A 15,306-nucleotide genomic window follows, 5' to 3' on the forward strand; every position below is an offset into this window, starting at 1 on the left:
AGCCATGAACGGACTGTTTCTATGAAGTTCTGTTAGCAAAAACCTATTAAGATCGACACCACGCCGGGCCACCTTTGTCTCCCCCCCCCACCCCGTGCTGATGCTTGTTACACACCGCAACAGGTACTACTCATGTGAGGTCGAGTCGACCTAGGGGAGGCCCAGGACCGGTTCGAATTTTCGTCACCGATGTTGGCCGTGAGTGGGAATCGGAACTCTCATCACGTGGGGGGGAGGGGGGGGTTCCTAGCCGAGTGCGCGCTGACCACTGCGCCACCGCTCCTCGAAGCGGAACATCAACACACACACACGTGCGTGTGCACCCGTGTGTGTGTGCGCGTGTTTACGTTGCTGGTCGCATAACACGATTACAGTTCTGCGTCTGTTTATCCAACAGCGTTTCATTTGTACCATGTCGTACTCATTAGCCTACGGTATTGTGAACTTGCTCGGGGGGCAGGACACGTCGCTCGCGAACGAGGGATGACCGCCGCCAGCGGTCCGGAATAAGGGGTCGTCCATAAATGACGTCACGCACCTAGGGGGGGGGGGTCAGACATTTGTGACGAGGGGTGGGGAGAAATGTGACGTCACATCAAAATGCGCAACTTTAAATAAATATAGACAACACGTTCTATTTAATAAAATATTACTTTTTAATAAATGTTTTCTCCTACAACATCAGAGTGCAGTGCCGCATTAAATACGCACTACAATGACAATAGTTTATAGCGAATTGAAGCATGTTTCATTTTTGGGGGGGGGGGGGGGTGGCAGAGCTTTGTGACGTCATTTGAGGGGGGGTCTGACTTTTTGTGACGCCGTGTGACGACGGGGGGGGGGGGTTCAAAAATCGTCCAAAATCGCGTGACGTCATTTATGGACGGCCCCTAAATGACCGAAACGCGTCCGCTATGGAGCACGTCCCTCGAGGAGATTGAGCCATGGAATCAGCTCGTCGTGCAGGTGCTGGGTGGGGATTATTACATCGCAGGACCCTTGCAGATACCCACGGTTTTTTTGTTTCGGGGGGGGGGGGGCGCGGGCAAGTGGGGGGTCTTCATCTAGCAGTGGATTGACCATGGCCGATGATGATAATAAAGACGGCAAGTTGTGAGGAACAGCGGGTAGAGTGGTGGTGCGGTGGTTCGTGCACTGCGGCGCGCTAAGAACCCGACCGAGTTCGATTCCCAGCCACGGCCCACGTCGGTGGAGAGTGACACCTGAAGAGGCTTCTTGGCCCATACCTCCCTTGACAGAGGGCCGCACTGACCGGCGTGGCGAAGTATGGTCAAATTGAACACAGCGGACCCCACGCAGTGTAATACTCTGATTGATGCTCCTGCTGTTGTGGAGTGACTCATGCAGCCAGCTATGGCTGCAGGGTTTTGGTAGTACATGTTGTTTTTTGCCATTTATTGTGAAAATTCCGTCACAGTTCCTATGATCACTGTTTCATTGCTTTCATGGCTTTATTTTGGTGATTTCGAAAAGTGTATTGGTTTAGCCATGTTTGTTTGTTGTAGTACAGAGTTAGACTGATGGCCTTAATCTAAGTTGTCTTGTGGTTGTTGTTGGTTGTTTGACTTGCATCCCACTGGGATTTTTGCACACAGCGTTGGTGTACGGTGATTTTTTTCTGCAATATTTTGCTGTCTTTTCTTGGATTTTCTGTTTGCACCTAGTCACATAGTCACTTTAAGATGTTTTTTGTTCATGTTTTTGTTTTTTGTTTGTTGCGGTTGCACCCGATTCAAGAGCCGAATGGCTCACAGGGCTACACCTAATAAATGAACTTAAACTTGAAAGGGCGGCTGTCATCCAGCAGTGGATGAGAGGACTACAAAACTATAAACGATTTACAGTGCTGCCAATCGATTCTAGAAAAACGTATGTACAGTGTATAGTATTTATCTCGTGATTTTTTTTTCTCTTTGACCATCTCATTTGTATTGCATAGGGTTCTCATACCTCTGTCAACCCCTTATCTCAGTGCCCTGCCTTATTACAGATCAAGTCAGCCTTATTGGTCACCCCGTGCCCTTGTAAATCTCAACGTTCATCCTACAAAGTACCATAATCACAAGGGAGAAACACAAACACTTCGTAGTGAAACGGCTGTACGCCGTATGGATCTGAAAACTCAATTTTCCTACACAAGAATTACGGGGTAAACCGTATGGGTTGACAGGTATGCTACTATACACTATTATACACTACACTACTATACACTACACTACTATACAATTCAGACCGTATTGGTCACCCTGCGTGCCCTTATAAATCTCAACGTTCATCCCACAACGTCCCATCACAAGGGAGAAACACAAACACACAGACACATTTTATTTGTTTTGCCCGTATTGAAACGGCTGTACGCCGTATGGACCTGAAAACTCAATTTATCTGGACCAAAATGCTGTGTGAACCGTATGGGTTGGCAGGTATGGGTTCATTGTGTCTCATTTTGTAAAAGTTTGGGTCACTCCGTGAGTCTAAATGGCAAAATTGTTATACAGGGTGTTTGAAAAATATGGACCTAATTTCAGAGATATAGCGATTTCAAATCGGGTCCATCTCTTTGAAACACCCTGTACTTCTTTCTCTGTCTCTCTCGCTCTGTGTGCCCCGTGTCCCTACTTAAAGACGTGGGCGATCATGGCTTTGCTTTAGCAATCTCCGGTGACCGCTGCCTTGTTGTGTTGTGGTGCTACGGACCACAACTCTGCAATTCGATGCGCCCAGTTTGCATCCAAATGTTCAAATTCCTTCTTGTACCCTGCCCATTGTCTGCAGTCAAAACACATTCATAGTTACTCTATAGTTTTCTTGGAACGTGTCCAGTCGATTTGACGTTGCCAAACCTCTAATTATTATGTATGGATGTTCTTGTTGTTGTTATGTGCCCTGCTGATATCGATACTAACGCATTTACGTCACTTGTGTCTGTCCCTAAAATGTTTTAACATCTCTCACCAAAAAAAAACCCACACGCACATTTATGTTTCTACAAGTTTCCTTCGAAGGGTCTTTGTAATTGTTATCCTTTACTGTCCGTCATAAATCTACTACTGCGTGAAGGCTTTTCCACACCCGTGTCGGTCATGGGGGTTGTGAGACCATACTTCACCACTTTGGTCAGCGCGGGGTTGAGTGAAGCGTTGCAAGACCGGTTCCGATATCCCTCGACGTACCGCTGACGTTAGCCGTGACCGGTACTCGAACTCATACCACTCACTGCTGGTGTGCGTTTAGGTCATGAAATATGAGTGAAAGTTAAACACGTGACCATTTTGGCGGGGGGGGGATAATTTGTTATATTTTAAAATAAATACTTTAGAGCTTTGGACAGTGTTTGTTTGTGTAATGTGTCATCATAACGCTGTGACAACCCGATAACGCTTTGTGAGTTTGTGCAGTCATGAGCTGCAAGATACAACTCGGGAAATTCTATCAATCAAACCCATTTTGAATGTGGGGGGGGGGGGGCAAACTTGTACGTGTTATGCTCTTAGTGCAAGGACATGCCGCGTTTCTGTTTTTACTTTAACATAATTAACGAAACTATGCGTCTCTCCATGCCACAGTGTTCTCGCAAGGAATATCTGCTGTGTGGAGTATCGGCCTGGGTACTGTATCGTGACTACGGTACCCTATACTGTCATGTTCTGTGTTTACTCCAACGCTGAACGTTGAATCTCTCCAGCAAATAAACTCAAAAGTTTGGCGTGTGAAAAAAAAAACCCACTTCACGATTGCCATCGTCTTGTTATCACGTCGGCGTCATCATCATCATCCTCATCTCTTTACATCTATCTATTCATCTATTCTCCTCCCTATCACCTCGATCTCGCCCTCGTGGTCGTGTGCGTCATCAGCTGGTGTGAGTCCCAGTGCAGGTGGACGCGTGTTTTGTGCAGGTGTGCATACCTGGGACGGATTCATATGAGCTCATGGCTGTCCGATGCACGCACATGCCCACCAATACACACACACATATGCTCACCAATACACACACACATATGCTCACCAATACACACGCACGTTGGTTGGAAATGTTATTAGCGAGTACTTCTGATGTATGTATGTTGAACTTCTGTCGCACCGTACATGGCCAACCATGCTAATCAAATTTCGGCATGGGACACGTGAGGGTGGGTGGGTGGTCAACACCACGCTCGGCTGCCTTTGTCTCCCCAGTGCTGATGTTTACACACCGCACTGGTTGCTCACTTAAGGCTGAGTCGATCTTGTGGTCTAACCACTGTGCAGTCACCACCCCACTTCACACACACCACACATGACACACACACACATGACACACACATACTGCCCATCACACACATGCAAACATACATACGCAATAACATTATGAGACTTTCTTGAATAAATACGTTATCACAGTCGATTATTTTGATTGTAGCAATGAGTGATTCTCGCACTTGATGTTTGGTCTGTTGTATCGCGGCATGGAGCAATCGCCCCACGCTATCGCATGTCCACTCCACCGCCGTTGTGAATGACAACACAATTTTACGTACGAATAATTTGTCAAAAAAAATAAGGTTCAAAATCAGAGTTCAAAGATAGTCACAGCCACCACATCGCTTCCTTCTAATAGATGCAGCAGCTGTGGCAAAAGTGACACGGGACCTTCAATGTCCATTCTAAACATTTTCCAGCTCTGGGTCTGAGATATCAACCTCGGTCACTGCTCCACGGGTGCCACTCCAGCACCTTTCTACTGGGCATCTGTGAAAACATAGCTTCATAGCTCATCGGATTGCTCCAGTGTAAAATACATATTCTGATTCTGACCTTCCTTGGCAACCTGGCTCTTCCATCCTGAGCTAGTGCCCTTTGCAACCCCGCTATACCGAAGATACCCACAGGGCCCGTATGGAGTACAAAAGGAGAAGGAGGAAGAACTATGATCCCTCAGGACCCATCCCAGATCAGACCTATACTTGCAGCCGTTGTGGCAGGATCTGCTTGTCCCGCATAGGCCTCGTCAGCCACCAGCGTGCCTGCAGAAGACGTGGATGTCCTTCCTAGATCTTCGTTCGCGAAGCCAAGCCATGAAACTCTTGCCATGTTCGACTCCGATCCTCCCAAGTCATTGGCTCACGCCGTACTATACGATAATAACATTCACATCAACGTACGTGTGTGCGTGTGTCCGTAGAGCAGCGGCGAGAGGCTCCTTTCTCATTGCTTCATGAAAGTGTTACTCTCTGAACTGGAGAGTACGAACGGATTTGATTCCGACCACAAACCAATGTATTGTTAACGCTGAAGTTCACCCCTTTATGCGTATACTCTTTGTTATTCAACATCGGCCTTTATTTACGCATTTGTTAACAGCGAATTACCCTGTAGGTAGATAAAACGGGTCAAGGTGCAGCCCTGTAATTGCTGGCTCATGGCCACTGCTTGCAGAAGGACCTCTGCTCTACGGAGCTCTAGACAGGCCCTCCGAGAGGTTATTTTGGCCTTACACTACCTCGCTGGCCAAACATCTTGCAAGAGGTTGGAGTACCCACACTTTATACCCCACCACACGCAAACTGCTGACAGCCTAACTGCGGTGGTACCCACTCACTCTGCTGAGTGGAGAAAGAAGCAGGGGGGGGGTAAGAAACGTGCGCGTTGGGATCTGCGGGTGAAATGCGGCTTTCAAAAATTTAAATTGTTGTTTCGACTGCCTCGCCGGGGAGATTTAAACATCGCACCACGGCAGCATCCCTGTGCCAAGTACCTTGATGAAGTTGTGTCCTGTATACAGCATATATCTTACACATCGGTGAGATGTTTAACAGGGGTGTTGCCGGGGCGTGCGTGCTTCCTTATTCAGTATAAAATGCATTTTTACGTGGAGGGAAAAAAAATGGTAAAAAGCTCGGCTAAATGAGGTAAATCTGTGTACGAGGCACATTCGAGAGGAAAACAACGTCGATGGAATGTTCGGTCGGTGCCAACTTGGGCCACCGAGGAGCACTCCAAGGCCCCTGTCTCCCTCACTCGGTGGCTGGTGCGTGGTGGTCTCACCCATGCAGGCACCGTCCAGGCTCAAACCCTGCTTGGCTTGCGAGGTGTGACGAGATCGGGCACACGAGGTGATTTGGTCTACAGGCTGCTTTTGCAGGATGCACCGTGTCAGTTTCTTCAACCTGTGACTGTGTGTGTGTGTGCCTTGCCCATGTCACGTGGCTCTTCAGTGATGGTGAATTAAATGGAATGAGAGAATTCCTTATCCTTTCCTCCCCCCCCCAGAAGAAAACAGAACCATTAACCTTTGGGATGTTTAACAAGGTGCGGCCGCCGAGAAGGATACGGTAAAAAAAAACATCCCTGGCCTCTCGTTCTCGTGCGAGTTGCCCTTTGAGGGAAAGTGCTCGATTGCCCGAGTGGAAGGTCGCGAGTCCATATTCCGGTCGTTTTTGTTGACTCATTCTCGTCATACCTCGATAAAATAAGTACCACTTCAGGGGAAGTCAATAGCGGCTGTCCTCCGGATGAAGTGGCCCCTGACATGGGAACGTGGAGCGGTGCCGCGACGGTTAGCGCGCACCGATGCCAAGTACCCGGCCGCCCGAGTTTGATTTCCCCGCCACAGCTGCGTGGCGAAGTATGGTCAAAACAACCCCCGTGACTGGCACAAACACGAGGAATCCTTCCTTCCAGCAGTGTATTGACAAAGGGTCTGCGTGCGCACTTTTTCACGCGAGCGAGTAATCGACCAGATGAGTACGCGCACAGCGGGCACGTGGGCTCGCGCACACAGTGGCCCGTTATGTTTTGGGGGAATTTTCAGCTGAATAACGGTCGTCATTGTGGCACTCGAGTAGAAAAAAATGTTCCCCAGTGAATTTCCGAAATCACCCGGGAGAAGGAAAACATTTGAATGTGGGCGTTCTTCGCGAAATGGAAAATGGTGTACTCGCCAGCGCTAAGAAGGCAAGGCCTCCTGCCACCAATGGGAGCGTCGGGGTCAAAGGGGACTATTTTAAGACGATCGATGTGGCAGATCTCACCCTCGTCCTCCCGCTTCCCGGGGGCGCAGCGATGGTGACGAATTGGCACATGGTGCGTCACCACCATCACCAACATCACCGATGAAAAATCACCACAATCGCCACCATTAACTACAATATCATTAACACGAACAACATTAGAGACAAAGACAAAGATCCACCGTATAGCCTTAACAGACTGTTTGGGCAAGTGCCATTAGCGAGCACCTATGAAGGCCGGCGTGGCACACAAGGGGGTGGGTGGCCAGCACCACGCCCGACCGCCTTTGTCTCCCCAATGACGATGTTTACACACTGCACCAGGTACTCATTCGAGGCTGAGCCGACCTAGTGGAGGCCCAGGACCGGTTCAGATAATCGTCACTGGTGGTGGCCATGAGCGGGAATCGAACTCGGATCGCTGGGTTCGTAGCGCAGCGCGCTAACCACTACACTACCACCACTCCCCATTCAACATCAAAGACAAAGATCCCACATTTAACTTTAACAGACTGTTGGGGAAACAACATCACCACCCTCATCATCAGCACCACCATCACCAATATCACCACCCTCATCACGAGCACCACTATCACCAACGTCACACGCTCATTACCAGCACCACCATCACCATCGAAATCACAATCACCATTATCATCTCTAATACCACTTGCCACCTTTTCCCACCATCCTCAACATAACCAATGCCACTATCACCACCATCTCATAAAGTAAAGTTGTCAATAATTAGCTGCAATGTTCTCTACACCATTATCGAATTAAATGAGTGCTTTTCCCAAAGTTTTATTCGAGTAATTACGACACGGCATTGATCCGATATCATGATTTAAACTATGTTTTTTTTTCTAACTAATGGCGTGTGCATTACAGGCGTTATAGCGTGTACACTTGTAACGGTTATAAAGACGTGGCAAGCTCTTATTGCGTGTACTGCAGTTGAAAATGTGAAGTATGGTCACAAGGTTTTTTTTTGGTGAAACTGATTTAAAGATTTTTTTTTCGATTTAAAGCTTTCGTGACTGTAGGGATTTATCTTCTTGGTTCTTTCAGTAAAGTCACGTAGAATGGAAATAATTAAATAACAAAAATAAACCAATAAAATAATTCTCACGACGTTTCGGCCACAACGCAAGCAGCCGTCCTCAGGTGAAGAACAGGTCTGTCAGACAGACGCCTGTAATGCACACGCCATTTGTTAGATTATTTCCATTCTACGTGACTTTACCGAAAGAACCAAGAAGATGATTTCAAGATAATCGTGGGGTAAAACGTGTGGGGGGTAACGCTAACCTCAAGGACATCCGGGCAGCATGGAAGAGTAGACCAACAATACCCCCTTGAAAGGGGTTCCCTTGGGCTCCCCTTGAATCGAGGGAGGGCTGTCTCCCAGCAGTGGGGTGCGGAAGCAATTGCAGGACTGCACCTTTAGCTTCTGCATTGTGTGTAAAATCGTGAATACCCTGGGGGAGGCGTCTGCATTGTATTTACACAATCACGCCAACCTTGACTTTGCACAATGGATGTGTATTTTTTTTAAGCTCGCGTGAGTATAGATGGGACAGGCGTTTGCACTCGGATCAGGCGTACATTTTGCAGTGTTTTTTTTTTGTGTTCGACCAGTGTGCCGTGGTCGACTGGTTTTTCTCCAGGGCGAGTCCCGAGTAGTGGCTCGGCTTTTTAGACTGAATTCTTGTTCACGTCGGATCATCATCACGAGCGCTATCGTGGAGCCTCATGCCTGTCACGGATAGAGAGACGAACAGAGACACTGCATAAACACTTTAAACCCGGCGATGGATAAACAAACGGTGACAGGAATTTAAAATCGGATATCAGGAAGAAAGGTCCCCTAAAGAAAAACTCCGTACCGAGAGCCATGCGAATCGCTGAGAATCGCTGAATACTATTTAAATTACCAATACTAACAATACTGCTAATACTGTTCGCGTGCATTTAGGGCAGGCGGTTATATGCATGACTGCCACGTACTTGCGGTTTCCCTAGACCAGAGACAATATTAACTTTGGCCGAACAAATGCAATAGAGGTTTGAGCCCAAGATGAGGAAGAGATCAGGAGACATTGCACTGGCAGATTGCATGCGCAGCAAACCATTCCCCGTGAAACGGCGGCACTTGTGTTTCTTTTTCCTCCCTCCGGTTGAGAGGAGAACATGCGTGTCCCTTTTCAAAGAGGCCTCCACAGTGGCCTGACTGATCCGTACGTCACCGCGTCAAATCACGAGTCCACTGCAAGTAAAGCATGCAGAGTTGGCTTGGGTTTCTGTTGCGATGAAGATTGATGACATTTCCGTTTTCACATTCATCCGTCAAAGCACTTTCAAACTGTGCGTACAGTCCGGTACAGTCTGCTCTAGGTGAGGATTCTACCGCGGCGCGATGGTTCCCGCGCCCGACTCGCGACCCGGAGGTCGCCGGTTGGATTCGATCTCCCGGTGCGGCGGGTGACAAGAGTGCCGGGCGACTTCGATTTAAAGCTTTCGTGACTGCAGGGATTCATCTTCTTGGTTCTTTCGGTAACGTCACGTAGAAGGGAAATAATAAAATATTCGGACGCTGTCTTTCCGACAGCCCTGTTCTTCACCTGAGGACGGCTGCTTGCGTTGTGGCCGAAACGTCGTGAGAATTGTATTTTATTATGTTTTATTTTTATTATTTTATTATTTCCCTTCTACGTGACTTTACCGAAAGAACCAAGAAGATGAGTGCCGGGTGAGTTTATCAAATCCCTGAGCCAGGCTGCCTCTGTTCAGCCAGCAGCGCAAACAGGCGCCGTCACCTGTTATTCAAGTGACAGGTCACGTGTCATGGGGGTCAGGTGAACCTGTCGGATGTAGCGGCACTCTGACCTTACCCCCCCCACCCCCTCCGTGATATCTCTTAAGCGGTGCGTGAGTGAGTGTTACTTCACCAAGTCGCACGGTGTGAACCCAGCCTTAATTGGTATGCTGGCTGCCCGTTTGGCAGGCTGATTAGCTATGTATTCTGTTCACGAGTCGGCTTGCATCTTGGCTGTTGTAACATACATCTCGCTTATTTGGCCTGTGTAAGCTGTCCTTGTTGTTTGCTTGATAATGTGCAGGTTGTCTGACTGGCTGCGTGGCCTTCGTTTTATAACTTTTTTTCTGTAACAGGATAGCTGGGAAAATAAAGCATTTGACTCTGCCAGTTTCCATTGCCTTGAACGTTACTTGGTATTCCTGATATCTTGGCAACAATAGCCAGCCCGAAAGTGCAGCCAACAAGCACCCAGTGAAATGGCGTGATGCTAGACTGAACAACAGCTACCGCTGTCTTCACTGGTCGGCGGGCAGAGGACTGTGTGGCAGGAGCAGCTCGTGCTGTGTGCTGTACGTTGTACACCAGCTGCGGTGGCTCATACCAGTGATCCAATGCATTTGGAGGACAAAGATTGGTGGATAACTTATCGATCGGGTTAATGCCAGTTATTTACCCGGAGAAGCCTCTCTGAGTCTTAATATTTTCTCAGGAGAGTCCTGCTGGGTTGCGCAGGAGGGGTGACGATTGCCACGCGTTTTTCTAAATTCAGTAATTCGCTTTGTGACTTTTTTTAAATTTGGACAATTTGGACTGTGACGTTGGCAGCACACACGCGGCTAATTATCTTTTTGAACAGCATCGCGAGATCCTGAACATCCGCTGCGCAGCAGATGGCGCGTGATGTTTTACGGTTAATACGCCCTGCAGTATTTACCGGGGCGGCCGCAGGGCTTTGAGCCACAAACTTCTACGGCCGCTCTACCGCTCGGCCTGTCGTGAACGTACGCCGTGTTGTAAATGATCCCAAAGGCCAAAAATTCCGATATAACCTCACGTATTAATATCGCTTCATGACATGAGGGCTCGCCACATCGCTTAATCTCCATTTGTGGTCCCGAGCCATTGCGTGGAAATTCCACATTTGTATATGGCTGGAAGCAATCCTGTGGGGACACCCAACACTGACTTGCCACATTGGTGTGCAGATTAATGACTGTGCCTCCCTGCGAGGGCATGTACCATACTCGCTTAATTCGACAAATACCTCAGAATCAATTCCACACGTGTTCCAATTTTTCGCTGTTATACGATCATTCCTTCGTGGTCCGGGGGAAAGTTTTTTGACTCCGGCTCACAGCAGGTGTTTTTATTTTTTTAAACACAGTTGCTGAGCACAGGCCAGCAACTGTGACCCAAAACGTCAAGTGGCCAGCAACACACGGCAGGCAATATCAAAGTTATAAAAGATTTAGAGTCAACACGTTTCTTGAATTGGGCAAGGTTATTACAAGCCCTTGGTAAAAAAAGAGACGGTGGAGGGAGGAGGGAATTCCAAAGTGGAGCAGTGGTGAGTGAGTGAGAAAGTGGGTGAGCGAGTGACTGTTATTGTGACCTGCAGTGTGGTGAGTGGGTGAGCGAATGGGTGAGTAGGTGTGTTCTTGTGACCTGCAGTGTGGTGAGTGGGTGAGCGAATGGGTTAGTGGGTGTGTGGTCTTGTGACCTGCAGTGGGGTGAGCGAATGGGTGAGTGGGTGTGTGTTCTTGTTACCTGCAGTGTGGTGAGTGGGTGAGCGAATGGGTGAGTGGGTCTTTGTTATTGTGACCTGCAGTGTGGTGAGTGGGTGGGCGAATGGGTGAGTGGGAGTGTGTTCTTGTGACTCTGCAGTGTGGTGAGTGGGTGAGCGAATGGGTGAGTGGGTGTGTGTTCTTGTGTCCTGCAGTGTGGTGAGTGGGTGAGCGAATGGATGAGTGGGTGTTTGTTATTGTGACCTGCAGTGTGGTGAGTGGGTGAGCGAATGGGTGAGTGGGTGTGTGTTCTTGTGACCTGCAGTGTGGTGAGTGGGTGAGTGGGTGTGTGTTCTTGTGATCTGCAGTGTGGTGAGTGGGTGAGCGAATGGGTGAGTGGGTGTGTGTTCTTGTGAACTGCAGTGTGTGGAGTGGGTGAGTGAATGGGTGAGTGGGTGTGTGTTCTTGTGACCTGCAGTGTGGTGAGTGGGTGAGTGGGTGTGTGTTCTTGTGACCTGCAGTGTGGTGAGTGGGTGAGCGAATGGGTGAGTGGGTGTGTGTTCTTGTGAACTGCAGTGTGTGGAGTGGGTGAGCGAATGGGTGAGTGGGTGTGTGTCCTTGTAACCTGCAGTGTGATGAGTGGGTGAGCGAATGGGTGAGTGGGTGTGTGTTCTTGTGACCTGCAGTGTGTGGAGTGGGTGAGCGAATGGGTGAGTGGGTGTGTGTCCTTGTAACCTGCAGTGTGATGAGTGGGTGAGCGAATGGGTGAGTGGGTGTGTGTTCTTGTGACCTGCAGTGTGTGGAGTGGGTGAGCGAATGGGTGAGTGGGTGTGTGTTCTTGTGACCTGCAGTGTGTGGAGTGGATGAGCGAATGTGTGAGTGGGTGTTTGTGTGTGTCTGCGATTAGCGCGCCGGCATCATAGTCCAAATTAGACACTGTAGATTGATTTAGATAGATTTGATTTGTTTCGGCAGACAGGGCCCAAAGAGCTGCTGGAATCTTATTTCATGGGCGTCCTGTGATGGTACAGATGTTATACAGCACAGATGTTGGTGACAAAATGGGGGCGCGATACGCACGGCGCCGAGTATCGGTACGCGTGCCTCACACGTCACAGCGAAAGGAAACTGGTCGACAACGCCAACAACAAACAACAACAACAAAACGACTACGCCGTTTTATGAACAACAATAAAAGGAACGAAAAAATGGCATTTCACAAAGGCAAAACACAATCAGTGACCGAGAACCCTAAGTATGATCCAGAAAATTTCCTGAAAACGACTCGATTGGGATTACGCAGAACAGTCTCCTACTTTGAATGCCCTCCTGAAAAGAAAGAGTGCCGAGCATCTGTGAGGCTTTGCTCGGTAAACGGCGTGATTGTACTTAGAACAGTGGTCATATAAGCGTCGTCGTAATGCAATGCTTTCTGAGCGCTGTGGGGGACGGCCTTGAGACAGTGGTGATGTCTCATCGCCTGATTGGGTTTAATTTCCCTGGTCCCCCCCCCACCCTTAACACACACACACGGCCTCTTAAAAAATGCATCCGCCAGATTCGTACGATGAAATTACTGCGCGAATTCAAAAGCGAACTGCTCCGAGGGTTCTTTGATTAATTTGATTCAAACAGCACTCGTGATGAAGGCATAATCAGTTCTGGCTTTACGATGTCGAGGCACATCTCTTTCTCTCAACGGGACAGGGCTATGACCATGCAAGCTCTGCAGCACTTCGCAGACATTAACCGCTGCTTGCTTGAGCCACGGCGACCAACGCGCTGCCATCGCGGGACATATCCGAGCCAGAGCCAGCGTCACCCCCCTACCTGCAAACACCAGTGACTCAAGCTACTCAATTCGGATTACACCCGACGCATGTACGTTGTACGTGTGCATGTTGAACTTCTTTCGCACCGTACGTAGCCGCAACCATGCTAATCGGAGGTGCGGGGAAGGGATCGCAAAGTAATGATGTAAATAAGCAGTCGGTATAATAATTAATATGATATCTCCTTCATAAATCTTGTCTCGTGTGCATCGCGTAGAGAGGATCGCGCTGCGCGTGGCCCGGGAGCATGAGCCGCGAGCAGCAGCAGCAGCCCAAGACCGCGGGCGCCCGGCGCTGCCTGGGAGGAGGAGGAGGAGGGGGGGGGATGGTGCCCCCCTGGCGCGCAGCCTGGGAGCTGCTGAGCTGCGTGACGCGGCTGCGCGACCCGCGGAGGAAACGGGCAGCGGCCGGGGGGGAGCGTGCCGACCGCGCCGTGGCGCCGCGCTTGCCGGAGGTGGCCGCGCCGCTGGAAGCACCTGCCGGTGAGCGGTTTCACGGCGGCTTCTTCGCGGCTTCACGGAGGCTTCCGCGCCGCATTTTGGGGGCAGTAGCTCCCCGGCTGGGCGATGGGATAATTTGCCGCTCGAAGCCGGTGGGGTGGGGGGTGTCTGCGGTTGGAGCGCGGCAGCCGCCCCCCCTCCCCCCCTTCATCTCGCTCGGCTCCTCGTGACGGGCACTCCGATCCAGCAGCGGAGGCCCCTTGGACGTCGCTCGTCACCTTTGCTGCCCCCACAATGCAGTGCTCCGCCGCCCGGCCGTCCGTGCTGTCGACTCCCTGGCCCTGTCTTCCTCTCCTCTCCTGCCTACGACTGAGACTGCCTCTTGTCTGCCTCTTGTCTACGATATGCGTACTATATATATGTGTATATATATATACATATATATCTTTATATGTATCTCACCTTCTGCTTGGCAATGTGCACGTCACGCTGTTTTAGTCCGGCGACTTAAGAGCCACTTGTGTCTAGACGCTGTATAAATCCACATGCTTTGGATGTTGTAACTGTGCCCCCTTCAAAAAGGATCTTAAGGATTAAGATTCCTGCTTTGGAAATTGTTTCACGGAGGCTCAACAATTAAATTAGCCGAGGTGGCTGCAGGACAGGAAAAAGCTAAAAGCTGAGCCCAGGGTTTTAAAAAGGGACCTCCGAGCGCTTTCAGTGGCGTGCAAAGTCACTGGAAGCAATTTGTGCGGTCACAAAACGGATTTCGTTTTGGAGCAGAAAACGTTACATTTCCCACCAAAGTGCTCTGCTTTTGTCCAAGCTCGGATTGAAATAATAAAAAAATCTAAATACTACACATGTAGTATTTCCTGAGACAGAAATAATGGGCATTCTACATTTGCACAGTCTTTCATTTTATTTTCAAACAATGGAACGTGTTTATTCAGCCACACTCAGAGAAAAACATGCAACCCTAAACACCAAGAAAGTCTCATGGTCTAGATGCACCGTGGTTTGCGTGCTGCGCCATGAACGCGCACACCAGAGTTCAATGTCCGACGCTCGTGTCCCCCCCCGCCCCCCCCCCCCCCATCAGACGCCAGCACCGTTGCCGGTGAGGCTGCGCCGTCGGCGTCGGATCGTCCCTCGGGCACCGGTAGCCCCCACGCTCCCCGGCGGGCCTCACGGCCCCAGGGGAAGACGTCCCCCGCAGCGTCGCGCTCTGCCACCCCTCCCAGTGCCGCCGCCGTGGCCGCCGTGGCCGCGGCTCACCCCAGCGCCACCAGCAAGGGCTGCTCGAGCGGTGAGAATAGCTGCTGCTGCTGTTGTTGTGCAAGAGCAGATGCAGGGCTCCATGGTGGTGGCGCCCGTCGTGCCTCACGACTAGAAGCACCTCGTTACGATTCCTGACTCGGGAACCTTCCTGGGTGGAGTTTGTATGTCCTGCACCCTCCCCCCGCCGCCCACCCC

At 49.9% G+C, this 15,306-nt stretch overlaps 1 protein-coding gene across 1 annotated transcript in view; it reads left to right on the plus strand.

Moving 5' to 3' along the window:
• LOC144942025 (uncharacterized) overlaps positions 1-15,306 on the plus strand; it is a 29,236-nt gene that overhangs the window by 4,071 nt on the left and 9,859 nt on the right. The window contains exons 2-3 of the mRNA XM_078868640.1: positions 13,608-13,872; positions 14,933-15,139. Coding sequence (XP_078724766.1) covers positions 13,638-13,872; positions 14,933-15,139 — 442 coding nt within the window. The 5' untranslated portion in view covers positions 13,608-13,637. The remainder of the gene's footprint in view (positions 1-13,607; positions 13,873-14,932; positions 15,140-15,306) is intronic.

This window comes from Lampetra fluviatilis, chromosome 26 (assembly GCF_964198595.1).
Source record: "Lampetra fluviatilis chromosome 26, kcLamFluv1.1, whole genome shotgun sequence".
Lineage (NCBI taxonomy): Eukaryota > Metazoa > Chordata > Hyperoartia > Petromyzontiformes > Petromyzontidae > Lampetra > Lampetra fluviatilis.